General features: G+C 45.1%; 1 protein-coding gene across 1 annotated transcript; it reads right to left on the bottom strand.

Moving 5' to 3' along the window:
• Nucleotides 1–331: 331 nt before the first annotated feature.
• LOC124012551 (endothelin receptor type B-like) lies at nucleotides 332–14929 on the bottom strand. The gene is made up of 8 exons (XM_046326306.1): nucleotides 14460–14929; nucleotides 12443–13043; nucleotides 8671–8798; nucleotides 5850–6048; nucleotides 4466–4618; nucleotides 3671–3804; nucleotides 3316–3424; nucleotides 332–2223 (listed from the first exon to the last, which is right to left on the bottom strand). Exons 2-8 carry the CDS (start codon nucleotides 13022–13024, stop codon nucleotides 2083–2085), a joined length of 1446 nt encoding a protein of 481 aa, XP_046182262.1. The 5' UTR covers nucleotides 13025–13043; nucleotides 14460–14929; the 3' UTR covers nucleotides 332–2082.
• Nucleotides 14930–16926: the final 1997 nt, after the last annotated feature.

The following is a 16926-nucleotide window of genomic DNA, read 5'->3' as shown; positions in this document are numbered from 1 at the left end:
AAGCCTTTATCTTTGACACTGTCTGATATGCTGTAGATAGTGCCACAAATAGTTAAACGGAAAAAGTGCAAAAACACACACACACACACACACACACACACACACACACACACACACACACACACACACACACACACACACACACACACACACACACACACACACACACACACACACACACACACACACACACACACACACACACACACACACAAACACACACACACACACACACACACACACAAAACACACACACACACACAAAACACACACACACACACCAAAACACACACACACACACCAAAACACACACACACACACCAAAAAACACACACACCAAAAACACACACACACACACACACACACACACACACACACACACACACACACACACACACACACACACACACACACACACACACACACACACACACACACACACACAGCACATTAATTGTATTCACAAAACATGTATTCACGTATCAAATATATAAAGCAGTATAGTCACCTAGGTAGCTGATATGATTTAAACACCAACTGGTATATTTATCATCGCACAAACTAATAAAAAATCCTGCCTCAGGCAAAGGACAAATGATAACCACATTCTGTATATATTATAAAGAATATAGCCAAATAGAACTCCATGTAAAAACGTGATATATATACGAGCATGTATCACAAACAGCTTAGCTGTAAATACCAACATTTCTGTGTCTTGTAAAATTCACAGTGAAGTAGGGAAAACGTTTTTTATCCCTTTGTCTTTTGGGTGAGAACATAGAGACCCCCTTTTCAACGAGCCTTGAACTGAGACATAATCATAATGTTGTACTTTATGGTCCTGTGGTGCTTGCTGCACCTGGACTTGTTCTTTAAACTAGCTTGGGACTTCAGTAGGGGTCAGAAAACCATTAGTCTTTGGATAACAAGTCAAGAGACTGGCTCTGCTTCCCAAATGGCACCCCCTTCCCTCCTATAGTGCACTACTTTTGACCAGGGCGCATAGGACTATGTAGGGAATAGGGGTCCATTTGGGATGCACTCTGGTGGTTACTCTACACTGGAGTAGCTCTACACCCTAAGTGATATTCCAATGGTTGTTGTACAGAGTCTGTATGCTGTATAAGGCTATACGGGGGAATTCAAGGTGACACAAGGCACCTTTTCGTTAAAATCACTTTTTCCTTCTTCCCAGCACGTGAAACCTAAACACAGTGAATTAACACTTCCTGGTACGTTTTATCAAACAGAATATAAAACTGTACTGGAACACACACGTTTACATGGCAAAATCACTTTCATCCATATTAAAACAAATTCACCATACAGAACACGGGACATTCGCTTACTCTATGAAAGTGTACTGCTGTGTATACAACGACCAGCGTATAGTTCCTATGATGGAAGATGCTATAGCGACACTAAAAAAGGAAAGTCAACTCAATAGTGCGAGCTCCCCTTCTCTCCACTATCACTGAGTAGCAGTTCATTAGGACTCCTAGGGGACCATTCTCTCCTTCTCCTCTCGTCCCCTCTGACAGGGAGCGCTCTGGCCTTCCTTCCCGGGGTTTCCGCTGCTTCCTGGTTCGTCCCAGCAGTGCTGACCGTTTTGTGAACAGAAAAACAGGCTACTCGCTCCGCTACTGACTGGCCGGTCATTTATAGCCTGGGTTCAGCTGCATCCTGTTAGCTACCCCTCGCTCCATCCCTCTTCCTCCTCTCTCACGGTACTATAAAGCATCGCTCCCTCCTCGTCACCCCCTGGCAAAGGGAATGGTATAGTCCAGAGAGACACTGGAAATACTGCAGTGTCCATCATGCCCATTGTATGTTTGTGTCTATATATAAACTCCACTCATTTCCCCTGTGGTCCTACGTCAGGCTCCAGAGCTGCCCAGCAGTGTTCTGTATAAGAAACGTGTGGTGGTGTTTGAAACGTGTGACTCTCTCTCTGTTTGTCACACCATAGCGGTTTAGCATGGGGGTCCTATTGAGTTGAGAGTCTGTTGTGTTTAGTGCAGACTGGCTGTAGTTGTAGTGAGACCTCCTCGTCCATAGGGGCGTCACCTCCTGTGCTGGTCAGTCGCTGTCCTTGCGTAGGCTGCGGTCCGTGTGGAGGTTGGCGGGCTCTGGGCTCTTGCACTGGATACTGGTCCCGTTCCCATTTTGTCCCGTGCTGGTCACTGTGGCATCCGAGTGGCACCAGCAACACAGGCAGGACTGGAAGGGGACAAGGGGACACGGTTAGACACTTGAACAAGGGTACAAGTTTACAAGATTAGAAGCACTATTCATACTGCTGTGGTCATTCTGTGTTGATAACTTTTATTCTTTTGCTGCTACGATAGACGAGGTCCAAGTAGACACTTTTCTACAGCTTACAATGATGAGGGCTTGTGTAATGAGGGCTGGGAATGCTTCTTTGAACAATAGACTATATAAAACTACATCTGCTCACAGCGTGAGAAGTAGAACACTTTCTATCCTTCCCAAACTCTTAGCCCCAGTTCTGCAGAGAGAGGAAGAGGCACGTTCAGGGTCTGGGAATTTCTGTTATGAGTTAGTCTCAGTCTCTCTCGCTCTCTCGCTCTCTGAGGACAGCTGGAGCTAGGGCATGGCTTATCTTCAGCTCAGGTCTCTAACAGATGTGTACAGTTATGTGACCTCACCGAGTAAATGAGTTCATAAATCACTGCTTTGCTTTACATCTTCTTTAACTAATGTCATCACCAGCACAGAGCCACAGCCCCTCGGTCGTGGGGAGAGGGAGAGGTTCTCTGTTTGCTTTACATCTTCTTTAACTAATGTCATCACCAGCACAGAGCCACAGCCCCTCGGTCGTGGGGAGAGGGAGAGGTTCTCTGTTTGCTTTACATCTTCTTTAACTAATGTCATCACCAGCACAGAGCCACAGCCCCTCGGTCGTGGGGAGAGGGAGAGGTTCTCTGTTTGCTTTACATCTTCTTTAACTAATGTCATCACCAGCACAGAGCCACAGCCCCTCGGTCGTGGGGAGAGGGAGAGGTTCTCTGTTTGCTTTACATCTTCTTTAACTAATGTCATCACCAGCACAGAGCCACAGCCCCTCGGTCGTGGGGAGAGGGAGAGGTTCTCTTTTTGCTTTACTGGCGAGACAGGACAAAGGATTTGGGGAGGGCTGGGGGGGGTGTTAGTGGAGATACTGATTATATGGGGGGAAAGAGAGAGCAAAAGAAAAAGAAAGCAAGAGAGAGTGAAAAGGATAGAGAGAGATATATAGCAAGAGATAAAAAGAGAGTTGGGTGTGTGTGTATGTTTAGGGATCTACTGTACCTTGAAGCAGTTTTTGAACTTCTTGCTGACAAAGTAGAGGATGATGGGATTTATACAGGAGTTTACTGTGGCTAGGTTGATACTCAGGTAATCCAAGACCAACAGGAAGCTGAAAGAAACGACACCCATGTTTTTTGGCCGAACTTCCATTTGAGTTTCATCTCCTTTCAAACATTTCGAATCATTAAATTGCAGCAGCTCAAATAATGTCTGTCTGTGTTTAGTCTGTTGTGGTTCTAGATCCAGTCGAGTGGTTCCCCACATATTTCCACCTTTCCATTTTCCAACACACCGTACTGAGTCAGTCGTTTCTAATAATGAGATGACAACAGCAAACAAACATGGCTGCACTCACTTGAGCAGGTCACAGCGTCCAACGTCTCCCGAGTTGTAGACCATCTTCTTGAGGATCCTGCTGAGGTGCAGGGGGAACCAGCACAGAGCGAAGATCAGGACCAGGCAGAACACTGCTTTGGCCACTTCCCGTCTCTGGGGATAACAATGAACAACAGATTAGGAAAAGGTTGGATGAAGGCTGATGAAGACAAGATACTGAGAGTGGAAAACGTATTAAAAAAACGCTCAGTCATTCTGAGTACTGTATGGTAACGTCTCTGGGGATGTAAACAGACAAAATGTTAGGTTAGGGAGACGCTAGGTTGTTAGGGAGATGTAAGGTAATGTAATGTAAACCGGATAGGCCTGAGAGAGGAAAAGGACAAACCTTTAAAGAGACGAAACATGAGTCATTCTGCAGTAGTGTACTGTTACAGTAGAGGTGCCTCTGCCTATACGCAGCCCAACCTGGCTTAGGGCCTCCAAAACTCTAGAGGCTCTGGTTACAGTGCGTAACAACCGAAGAGAAGAGAGATCTGATACTAAGTAGTACTATGAATGTAGAAGGCAGTCAGGGTGGGTTATGCAACATCAGCTTGAGAGGCCTGAGAGAGGGCATGGGCTTCTCCTTAAGAGACACTAAACATGAGGCCGTCTGGCCTCAAGTACCTTGTGTGTGTGTGTGTGTGTGTGTGTGTGTGTGTGTGTGTGTGTGTGTGTGTGTGTGTGTGTGTGTGTGTGTGTGTGTGTGTGTGTGTGTGTGTGTGTGTGTGTGTGTGTGTGTGTGTGTGTGTGTGTGTGTGTGTGTGTGTACCTGTTTGAGGTGTTCACTGAGGACGATGCGGAGGCTGCCGTTCCTGTGGTTGAGCATCTCACAGGTCATCAGAGTGTAGAACACGGCCGTACACATCAGAGGAACGCAGAAGTAGAACCCAAACAACCACCAGTCCTTGATGTCCTTATAGTACTGCAGGAGAACCACAACAGGAGAACGTTATTACACAGGTTCGATGCAGGAGAACGACAATTCATAACATGCCAATACTCCAGAAGACTGTCCAGCAGGTAAACGTGGAAAACTGGTTGTATTGATGTCGTAATGAGGTCATTTCAACCAGTTTCACCTGCTAGGTTTGGTAACAAAGCAAGTTGACTTTACCAATACGTCTATGTGATGGCAGTGACATATTCTAATCTACTAAATCCACATATAAGAGGGGGATATTATCGTACACCTTTTAAGGAGGAGCAGATGCCATTTGAGGAATTTTTTGGCCACAGAATAAATGTTCATCTATAACCTTTATATGACATTAATAAATTCCTCACTTTGGGAGGGGGAGATACTGTATGTCATACGTCTTCTATTGAATCTGGATTCAAATGAAATGACCTAAACCTCAGCATGGTTTGGTCATGATATGGGATTTAGTATCTTTTGTGTTTTGCATGATGTGAACTAGACACACACATGGCTCAGCTTGAAGGAACCATACATCAGTTGAGCTGTAATTGCTGTTGTGGCCTGCGATCAATTATGTTCTCCAGGACTTGTGGACAAAGAAAGTGATCACCTCAGAGATTCTCTCTCTCTCTGAGGGGAAAAAAAACATATGGAGACCTCTGTCAGAGTTCAAATGCTATTTGGGTTCAAGTACTATTTGAAATCTTTCAAGTACTTTGTGTTTGCTCTAGCCTACCTAGAGTGCCAGATGTTTTGGGATGATTCTATTTGTCCATTAAGCCAAACAAGCTCAGTCAGCTAAAGTATTTGAAATGATATTTGAACCCAGGTCTGGCCTCTGTATGCTTCCTTTCACCATATTTCTAGCTCTTTGGGTGGTTCCACCAAGAATGTCAGAGAAATGAATGTCAGTACGATAAATCTACCACTGTATTTATAACAATTACTTTTCATGCCAAGTATTTGGACAGATGGATTTGTTTTTGATAGGTCAGTGCAAGGATACACCACCACAGGAAATCATGGACTCTCAGATTGACTAAGTTAGCACACATGTACTGTACTGTAACCCTACTTGAATCACTTTTGTCTTTTTAATCATAAAGAATAAGAGGTGGGACCTGATCCTAGATCAGCACTCATACTCTGAGACGCTTTGTGGGACAGAATTGTTTGTATGCAGGTAATGGGATTATTTGAAGTGCAGAAGCGTCAACAAGAAAATGGGTCGTACCATCATGAAGTCAGTCTTGGGGTAGAGCATGCATGTCCGTATGGTCTCGTTCCTGTAGTTGAATTGAACCATGTCGAAGCCGATGGCCTCTGGGACAGCCAGGGCCATGGACAGCACCCAGATGGACACGATCTCCATGGCTGTCCGAAGAGGAATGCCTACTCCCTGGACCCTGCTCCATGACGCCACTGCACGGTACCTGGGGCATAGAGGGACACAAAGAATGAAAGGGTGAACATGGTGGGGTAAGGTAGGGGTTAGAGCAGAGCCAGGGCTGTGGACCTTTCAGCAACAACTGCTGAGGTGGAACTAATAAACAGCCCAGCGGCGAAACTAGTTGTAATGAAGTCATTTCAACCAGCTTTTAATGGTTGTAATGAAGTCATTTCAACCAGCTTTAAATGGTTGTAATGAAGTCATTTCAACCAGCTTTGCTAGGAGGTTCAAGTGACTGTGAAAAGTGAACCTATTTTAGAGACGCTTCCAGTACTTGAATAATAGACTTACTTCAAACGTTTAACCCTGCATGGGAACATGATTGTGAGAACCACGGAGATATGGTGAGACAACGACTGGAATACTTGTTCATCTTATTACAGTACCCATTATGTTGGGTCAACTCAGCTGTACATTGTAGGATAAGCTCTATGAACTGACTGCATGGCAGTAGACCAGACACACACCGTATCGTATTGAGAGAAAAATGATCCAAGTTAAGATTTAAGGAACAACAGATAATAATCAACTGTTTATCCTCAGAATCTAATATTCATTGTTTTGTGAAGCCTCCAAACAAGCGTTGGCAGGAGCTATGGTCTGTTTCTTGACGCTTGTTTCCTGTGTTCCAAATCATGTTTGCTTGTTTATTTCATTAATAGGCACCGCTTGTCTGAATGTTTTAGTAAAACGGTGCATCAAGATTTTATGACCTGAACAATATATTTTTCATGATGCACTTGAATACCCTTGTCAAACAACATGGTGTCATTTATATTTTAACCAGATGGTAATGCATCCACATTCTCTCCCTCTCGCTCCCTCTCTCTCTCAAACAGAGAGGAACGAGACACAACGCGTGCAAACCAGGCGAGATATGCTGCACGTTTTCTGAGAACAAAATGGAGACCATCTGCTATTGAACTCGGCTCTACCACTAGCGTCTCTCTCTCTCTCTCTATGATGGGAGTCATTCAGCATAGCTGGTATGTTAAACTGGCTTCCATCCCTTTAGATCCAGAACAGGCCTCCTTATGCTCTTATCTCTTATGTCTGCTAACTCACAGACCAATGAAGCCGGACGTCAGCCCCTCACTTTCACTCTGCTGATAAACAGGACCGACTGTGTTAAGTGTTACAAGAACTGGAGGGAGTGAGACGGGAATACAAGTCTAGTCGTGTAGCAACAGACACAAAACAATCCGAGTTAAAAATGTGAGAATAAACATGTTTAGATTTGAGAATAAAAACTACTTCTGCTCCTTGATGGCAAAGCTACTGTCGTGGAAGGATCAGAATTTGTTGGTAACATTTGTAAGATGTTTAATATTCATCAAATGTGTGTAAGTTACTTGTCATCAGAATGGTATTTTTGTGTAATTCTGTGGTGAGGTTGCAGTTATCTGTTCTATGTCAAAACTAAGTTGCATGGGCCACAGAGAGGGGAGAGGTCAAAGTGTCATCATGTGTAAACATATCTTTTACTCCCTACCTTTTCTAGTGGGGAAAGAAGGGTTGCAGTGTCTGGAATCATTTCTATGCTCCCTCTAATGTTGCTTTTATCTTAAACTATAGCCTCACTCTCCTCTCCGTGAGTTTGTCCAGGAGTTTGTATTTTGAGTGGGTTGTATCTAAATGACAATTTGATATATGACTGTTGATATGGAGGATTTGGTTTATGGTTCTGGGGTTTGGGAAAGGAGACAAAGCTGAACTATGAATTATGTCTATGCTGTCTGACTATGTGTGTCTTTGCTATTAAAAGGAACTCAGTTGCATTGTAAGAGGACTCTCAAAAAATCACTAGGAGACACTGAATTTATCTGAGAGTCACCGGATTGTGATAAGAGCTCATATAATTAAAGATGGACTTTTATAACTAACTCTGACGTGTGTGTGTGGTTTGCTCCCATGATTAGGTAAATAGAGGAAATTTCCACGACACTACCCCTCCTCATGGAGAGAAACATCTAAGACCACAAAGCTTCTCAGAGTAGGAGTGCTGATCTAGCATCCAATTTTTTTTATGGTGAAAAAGATTATATGGGCCGATTCAAGATCAGTACTCCTACTCTGAGAGGCGTTGTGGATATGGCTCTGGATGGCCTAGCCCTTATCAGATGCAGCCAATAGAAAACTAGGAGGGAGAGTAACTATGTTGGTAATGGGAGAGCTCCATTATTACTGACGTTACAAACTTCCGGAATAAACTGCCTTTACCCTACTACCCCCACTAAGGAGTTAAACTAACTCCCAACCTGTGGTTTCCTTTAAATCAAATTAGGGAAGTCATTCATCTTTCCTGGTTAATTTGTCTCAGCCACTTCCATACATAGAGTAGGCTTTACTGTTCAACAAACACTTTTGGTTTGATTAATCCCGGTGTTGGTGAGTTACTGGCAAAGGTTGAGGGTCAACATTTTTTAAAGAGGAGTTTTTTCTTTGATACATACATACTGTAAAGTAGACTACATTTCACAGAAAAAAAATATTATTAGACAGATTTTCATTTGGAGTTTACCGTAACCTGCATATAAAGATTCACAGAACTGAAATCTTCCACCATTGGTTGATTTGGAATTCAGCAGTGGTACATGGGACTGACCTGTCGACGCTTAGGGCACAGAGGTTGAGGACGGTGATGCCCACAGAGGCCTTCTGTATGAATGGCACCAGCTTACACAGACACAGCCCAAAGTAACTGTCATCGAAGGGGAACCTGGTGGCAAGGAGCTGCAGGGACAGAGAGAGAGAGAGAGAGAGAGAGAGAGAGAGAGAGAGAGAGAGAGAGAGAGAGAGAGAGAGAGAGAGAGAGAGAGAGACAGAGAGAGAGAGAGATAGAGACAGAGAGAGAGAGAGAGAGAGAGAGAGAGACAGACAGACAGAGAGAGAGAGAGAGAGAGAGAGAGACAGACAGACAGAGAGAGAGAGACAGAGAGAGAGAGAGAGAGAGAGAGAGAGAGAGAGAGAGAGAGAGAGAGAGAGAGAGAGAGAGAGAGAGAGAGAGAGAGAGAGAGAGAGAGAGAGAGAGAGAGAGAGAGAGAGAGAGAGAGAGACAGACAGACAGACAGACAGACAGACAGACAGACAGACAGACAGACAGACAGACAGACAGACAGACAGACAGACAGACAGACAGACAGACAGACAGACAGACAGACAGACAGACAGACAGACAGACAGACAGACAGACAGACAGACAGACAGACAGACAGACAGACAGACAGACAGACAGACAGACAGACAGACAGACAGACAGACAGACAGACAGAGAGAGAGAGAGAGCGTCAGCACATAGTAGAAGACAGTATGTACGCTTCAACTCACAACAGGCTTTGCATCGTCAGGAAATAACCACACACCTTAGATGGCATTTAGCCAGTTGGCACTTCCCTGTATTACAAACCCTTTCATAAGATATCAGAAATCCATAATGGTCATTATTAGCCAGTATGGTAACTGAGAAGACAGAAAAAAGCATGTAAAATATTAATTGAATTGTGAAAGAACAATACCTGATGTGAAGAGAAATAATAATAATAACAATAATAATAACAACAACAACAATAATAATAATAATGGACTAGCCCTTATATCTCTTTCTTTACTAACTAGTAAGGGATAAATTATAAGGGATTGAGGTTAGAGGATCACATGTTTATCTCCTCTTAGCTCAATTCCCATTGTCCTCAGGGTGCAGACTATCTTTAACCACGGTACTGTAGCAGGCCCTTCCCAACAGGCAGGCTAGTCTCAGTCACATCAGAGGGATTTCATGGTACGTGCTGACTTCATTCTGAATCTGAGTGCAGTCCAACAGCAGGCCCATATGCGCCTCATCATCTTGATACAGTACATCATTGAGTCAGGTCCTACAAGCCAACCCTGGAACTATCCCTGAAAATGACATCCTTTCTTTATTTGGACTTCCAGGCATCTATAAGCACCACTTCCCATAGCCTCTTATAAGAAGAGCTCCCTAAACAAAACAACTCACAGCTCTCCCTGTAGAACAGACTGCTAAAACCACCCTTTGTCATTATGAAGTAGTCTTGGCAGCTGTTGTTGAACCAGGAATCAACATGGGCCGAACAAAGAGAGAAAGAGGGGATTAACCCAGAGTCGTTGAGAGGCCGGGCCAAAGGAAGCACTTCACGGGTGCATCCTCGTCCCCCTATTGTTCACTTGGAGTGGTTCCATCTAATCAAAAAGTCTCCAGAACATGGGAGTTGGAAAGGAAAGGGGGCCACGTCACTGTGGGTGTGTGTGTAGCCTGTGTCCGTATGTGTGTATGTAGTGTGTATAGGATTATATTTGGAAACTGCGTCAAACAAACCCCATAGGAAGTGACCTGGCCTCCCTAAAGCACATGGCCCTGTAGTGCAGACATGTTCACAGGGAGTGTTTGGCCTGAAACCAGAGTTGTACCTACGGCACTACTTTTCCTCACCAGTACAAAGGGACACTGTGATTTATCCTTCATGTGTGTAACTGAAACGCCTAATACAGGAAAGACCCCCCCCCCCCCCCCCTTTGTACATATGGAGAATCATCTGTCCCGGGACCCTGTCACTTCCATATGTGCTGACACAGTGTGATGAAACTGTATACCGGTAATACTAAACAGGTGGCTTCACCACTTCTCTTCATAATGAACTGAGCATTCCCAATGTACTGCACTTCATCCTATTAAGAACCTTGACCCGTTCAACCAATGTATGTGGACCCAATGGAAAATATGCTCATTACTCTCAAGCAATAATACCACAGCAGGTAAGATAACGTCGTAAATCATCTGTGAGTTCTATCTAGATCATGTTAAAGTGAACCCACATGGGGGGTAAATGGACTACGGTCTAATGGGTTTAAATGGCTCACACTGGACACTTGATTCATCATTTAACCAGACCCATTTATTCTGAGTGTAGAGAGGTTCAAATGTGAACGCAGATAAGAGGGTTGGAGAGGAGAGCTGGTCCTGTCACAAACCATGGGTCAGAGCAGGGCCACTGAAATGTGTGACCGCAGTCTGATTGGTCTGATTCCATTGTTTATTTTAGTCTGGGCCTCTCCCTGCTTCCTTCATCACAAAGAGCCACCCAATGAAGATAAAGTAGTACTACTACTGACTGAAATCAACTTTGGAGAGCAACATGATGTTTGGGGAGCCTTCTAATGAATACTTTATTTATTTGTTCTCCCCTTTCTTTTCTTCATTACTCTCTCTCTCTCTCTCTCTCTCTCTCTCTCTCTCTCTCTCTCTCTCTCTCTCTCTCTCTCTCTCTCACTGTCTCTCTTACACTCTCTCTCTTCTCTCTCTCTCTCTCTGCTCTCTCTCTCTGCTCTCTCTCTCTCTTGCACTCTCTCTGTCTCTCTGTCTCTCTGTCTCTCTCTCTCTCTCTCTCTCTCTCTCTCTCTCTCTCTCTCTCTCTCTCTCTCTCTCTCTCTCGCATGCTCTCTCTCTCTCTCTCTCTCTCTCTCTCTCTCTCTCTCGCACTCTCTCTCTCTCTCTCTCTCTCTCTCTCTCTCTCTCTGTCTCTCTGTCTCTCTCTCTCTCTCTTCTCTCTCTCTCTCTCTCTCTCTCTCTCTCTTGCTCTCTCTCTCTCTCGCATGCTTCTCTCTCTTTCTCTCTCTTGCTCTCTCTCTCTCTCTCTCTCTCTCTCTCTCTCTCTCTCTCTCTCTCTCTCTCTCTCTCTCTCTCTCTCTCTCTCTCTCTCTCTCTCTCTCTCTCTCTCTCTCTCTCTCTCTCTCTGCTCTCTCTCGCATGCTCTCTCTCATCTCTCTCTCTCTCTCTCTCTCTGCACTCTCTCTCTCTCTCTCTCTCTCTCTCTCTCTCTCTCTCTCTCTCTCTCTCTCTCTCTCTCTCTCTCTCTCTCTCTCTCTCTCTCTCTCTCTCTCTCTCTCTCTCTCTCTCTCTCTCTCTCTCTCTCTCTCTCTCATCTCTCTCTCTCTCTCTCTCTCTCTCTCATCTCTCTCTCTCTCTCTCTCTCTCTCTCTCTCTCTCTCTCTCTCTCTCTCTCTCTCTCTCTCTCTCTCATCTCTCTCTCTCTCTCTCTCTCTCTGCATGCTCTCTCTCTCTCTCTCTCTCATGCACTCTCTCTCTCTCTCATGCTCTCTCTCTCTCTCTCTCTCTCTCTCTCTCTCTCTCTCTCTCTCTCTCTCTCTCTCTCTCTCTCTCGCTCTCTCTCTCACCCGCTCTCTCTTTCTCAATTAAATTCAAGGGGCTTTATTGGCATGGGAAACATATGTTTACATTGCCAAAGCAAGTGAAATAATCTCTCGCTCTCTCAATCTCTCTGAGATGCAATTATGCTTCAATATATCCATGCAAAATTCACTGTGATGTCCAGTGTACAGGATGGATATGCGTCTCTTACCTTGTAGACGTTGATGGGTATATCTATGGTGATGTAGATGAGGTCTCCCAGCGCCAGGCTGGCGATGAGGGCATTGGGCCCGTTTCTCATGCACTTATTCTGGTAGATAATTCTCAACAGGGTGGAATTGCACACTATGCCCACCACAAACACTATGATAGAAATCACTGTGTTGATGTATTTGAAATAGCTTTGAATGGAAGTGGCGATGGTGCATGATGGAGGGGCCCTTATCCTGGTGATGTTTGTGGCCCCAGATCCAGCTCCGACCCTGTGCCATTGCGGCCCATGGTGGCCCCTGGTGGAGATGGGGCTCCCATGCTCCAGGAAGGGGCTGCTGGTGCTGTGGAAGCCCAGGGGTTGGAGGGTGATGTGGGTGTTGAGGAGGACCAGGCCCTGGTCTGGGGGTAGGGAGTCCTTCTCCCCCTCGTCTGTGGTGCTGTTTATCTGACACATTCCAGGGCCAGGCAGGGCGGCCATGACGGCCATTAGCACCAACACATGTACGATTGGGGCGACCATTATAGAACACATTCCACGCTTTGTCTCAGGAGATGGACAGATAGTGTAGGGGTTCCCCATGTACTGTTGGTGGTGAGAGCTGGTGAGCGAGAGAGACAAGGGAGGGGAGAGAGATAGAGAGGGGGGAGAGCAAGTTAGAGAGAGAGGTGGGGAGCAAGTTAGAGAGAGAGGGAGGGAGAGCAAGATAGAGAGAGTGAGAGAGACAGAAACACAGAGATTAAGGGAGGGGGGACAGGGGGAAAAAAGCATATGGGTTATTTCAGCCAGCAAACTTTGCAAGCAACAAAACAAAACTTCCTCAATTGAATCGACTGTGTAACAACTGTATACTTTTGTCCGAATCCAGGAACATCTCCTCAGAAATGGAGCCAAAATCAGAATGTGTCAAAAGTTACACATCACAGTGGGTCCTCTCCCATCCTCTCCAACTGATAGGGGAAGTAAAACAACCTCCTTCAGACTTCAAACAGGTTTTGCCAAGGGGGCACAGATGGGAAGATGCCACGACTGGTTACAGTCAAACAATATGAAGCGTCTCCTCTCTGCTCTGTCATTTCTGGAAGTAATAATCAGCAACGGCTGTGTGCTAATAGGAGTGTGTGGGCTACAAGCCCATATTACACACACTCACGCAGGCTCACACACACACACAGAGAGAGAGACCCAGGCAGGGCTTTATATTGTTTTGACAATGCGCCCCTTGCGTGGCTTCTTCAGTGTGGTTTCCTCTGCCCTTCATTCTCCCTTCTGGTTTTAATTTAAAGACTCAGACTAGCGGTTTGAAAACAATGAGACATTTTAACATGAAATAATCCAATCAGGCCCATGTCTAGTCAGTGTTATATTACACAATACAGCTTTTGTATTTTATTTTATTTTACTAGACAAGTCAGTGAAGAACAAATTCCTATTTTCAATGATAGCCTAGGAACAGTGGGTTAACTGCCTTCCGGTTACTAGTCCAACGCTCTAACCACTAGGCTACCCTGCCACCCCTATTGTTTGAGAGTTGAGTGAAGATGTTACATGAAAAAATCCTAAGTTCTCTCAAAATATATTTTGTAACCAGTTAGAAATGAACCCTACTACCAATATGTAAATCAAATACTTACATTTATATAATTACCAGGTTATATTCAAAGTAATATAGTAGTGTATTTCAGGTCAAACTTTACAGAGTAGTTAAAAACCCTTTCTATGAATGTACAATCTAGACTCACTGAGTTCAGACCAAGTAGGTAAAGAAAACTGAGATCTGCATTTGAATTCTTTTTCATCACAACAGAACACAGTGCCTCTCCAGCTAGCCATGAAGAGTGTTCCATCCTGTTCAGAGTCCCAGATGTCACCTAGTTAGTACACAAAAACCTATTTAGCATCCAGCACTTCATGTAGCATCACCGTTTAGCATCAGGCACCACACTACTGGGACCCTGTGTGACAGCACGTAAACTGATATATTGATAAATAATAAATAGGTTTGGTTTTCACCTACCGCTCTGCTCTCCTAAAATGTCTGCTCCTGCCTCCCCTGTTGGAACCGTCAGGCGAACTTTCTGCTGAAGCCCCTAGACATCTGAATCACATCACATGAGTAATTAACCAACTATCAAAGTCGCAGAGTCGGAGTTAGTGTCCCACTTGGTTTGGTTTGCCCAACGTACGTGGCAGTGTGCTGCCTGTGAGGTGCTGCGCATTAGGCTCTGGGTTTTCCTGTGGAGAGTTGGGTGTGTGTGTGTGTGTGTGTGTGTCTCAGAGCGCAGCAGGAGTGGAGGGAGCAATTTGACTGAGAGGGAGTGTAAATCTCCACCTCCCCTCGGTAACAGGCCCCCCATTGGAAACAGCAACAGCAGCCACTCTCTCACTCTTTCTCTCTCGCTATCTTTTCTCTCTCTCTCTTTCTCTCGCTCTCTATCTTTCTCCTCCCTGTCTCTATCTTTCTCTCTCTCCTTTCTCTCCCCTCTCTCTCTCTCTCTCTCTCTCTCTCTCTCTCTCTCTCTCTCTCTCTCTCTCTCTCTCTCTCTCTCTCTCTCTCTCTCTCCTCTCTCTCTCTCCTTCTCTCACTCCTTCTCTCATCTCTCTCTCATCTCTGCACTGCCTGCTGAAAATAATCTCAGGGGCACAACGCACTCCGATATACGCAAACACACACACACTCCCACACTCACGCACCGGGTATCTGGGAACCACACTGTCCCCAGTCTGTATGCTCCTCTCTCTCCTTTCCTCAGATCCCAGATCAGATTCTAGCCCAACCGTTTCTTCCCACTAAAGGAAACTGAGATGAGCATCGTAAGGAAATGTGAGAAGGGCAGTCGGAACTAAATGTGCATGTCCCAGTCGTCTTGATTTGAACCTGAGATGGAAAGGGAAGAGAGCGGAACCAAACTTTCTTTGAAACATTACTTTTTTTTTTACATATATTTGATATATTGTCCTATAGACATGTACGGCACAAAGTACATCATGTCCAGACAGATAGATGTTATGAGTTGCTAGGTAACAAAGAAGAGTGAGGCATGTCAATAATGATGAGGAATGTGAGATCCTCTCCATCGGTGTCCATTACTCGTTCCATAACTATACACTTAGCAAATGGGCCCGTTATCAATACATTGTCTAAAGGCAGGAAGAGAGGCTATCCAAGCAGGCCAAGGTCGGCCCTTCGCTCTCCCAACGAGCTGACACAGCAACTGTTTAGCTAAATAAAGAACCTGGACAATGGAGTTCCAAATCACAAGGAATATAAGATAACGTGCAAACAGATAAGGTACACACACACACAAACTCACACACACACCGCTTGATTACTTGTGGGCCCCCAGGCCTTGTCGAAGTCAAGGGCCATTCCTAAAAGCTGATTGAACATCCTCAGAGAGGGCAAAGTAGTGTTTTCTGTATCAGCAGCACTCCAATATTCCCTTCCCTCCTCCGTGCCCTTCGCTGCTACATTCTCCTGGCCTAAGGGTAGGCTTCTTTCCATTAAGGTCAGGCTGCTACATTCTCCTGGCCTAAGGGTATGCTTCTTTCCATTAAGGTCAGGCTGGTACATTCTCCTTGCTTCTTTCCATTAAGGTCAGGCATGCTTCTTTCCATTAAGGTCAGGCTGGTACATTCTCCTGGTCTAAGGGTATGCTTCTTTCCATTAAGGTCAGGCTGGTACATTCTCCTGGTCTAAGGGTATGCTTCTTTCCATTAAGGTCAGGCTGGTACATTCTCCTGGTCTAAGGGTATGCTTCTTTCCATTAAGGTCAGGCTGGTACATTCTCTGGCTAAGGGTAGGCTTCTTTCCATTAAGGTCATTAGGCTTCTTTCCATTAAGGTCAGGCTGGTACATTCTCCTGGCCTAAGGGTAGGCTTCTTTGGTCTGGTACAGGCTTCTTTCCATTAAGGTCAGGCTGGTACATTCTCCTGGCCTAGGTTAGGCTTCTTTCCATTAAGGTCAGGCTGGTACATTCTCCTGGTCAGGCTGGTACATTCTCCTGGTCTAAGGGTAGGCTTCTTTCCATTAAGGTCAGGCTGGTACATTCTCCATTAGGCTTCTTTCCATTAAGGCCAGGCTGGTCAGGCTTCTTTCCATTAAGGTCAGGCTTCATTTCCTGGTCATTAAGGTCAGGCTGGTACATTCTCCTGGTCAGGCTGGTACATTCTCCTGGGGTAGGCTTCTTTCCATTAAGGTCAGGCTGGTACATTCTTTCAGGCTGGTACATTCTTCTTTCCATTAAGGTCAGGCTGGTACATTCTCCTGGTCTAAGGGTAGGCTTCTTTCCATTAAGGTCAGGCTGGTACATTCTCCTGGTCTAAGGGTAGGCTTCTTTCCATTAAGGTCAGGCTGGTACATTCTCCTGGTCTCAGGCTGGTACATTCTCCTGGTCTAAGGGTATGCTTCTTTCCATTAAGGTCAGGCTGGTACATTCTCCTGGTCTAAGGTTAGGCTTCTTTCCATTAAGGTCAGGCTGGTA

Source organism: Oncorhynchus gorbuscha, linkage group LG24 (assembly GCF_021184085.1).
Source record: "Oncorhynchus gorbuscha isolate QuinsamMale2020 ecotype Even-year linkage group LG24, OgorEven_v1.0, whole genome shotgun sequence".
Lineage (NCBI taxonomy): Eukaryota > Metazoa > Chordata > Actinopteri > Salmoniformes > Salmonidae > Oncorhynchus > Oncorhynchus gorbuscha.
The sequence above is the reverse complement of the archived record's forward strand: the minus strand, read 5'-3'. Positions and strand labels throughout refer to the sequence as shown.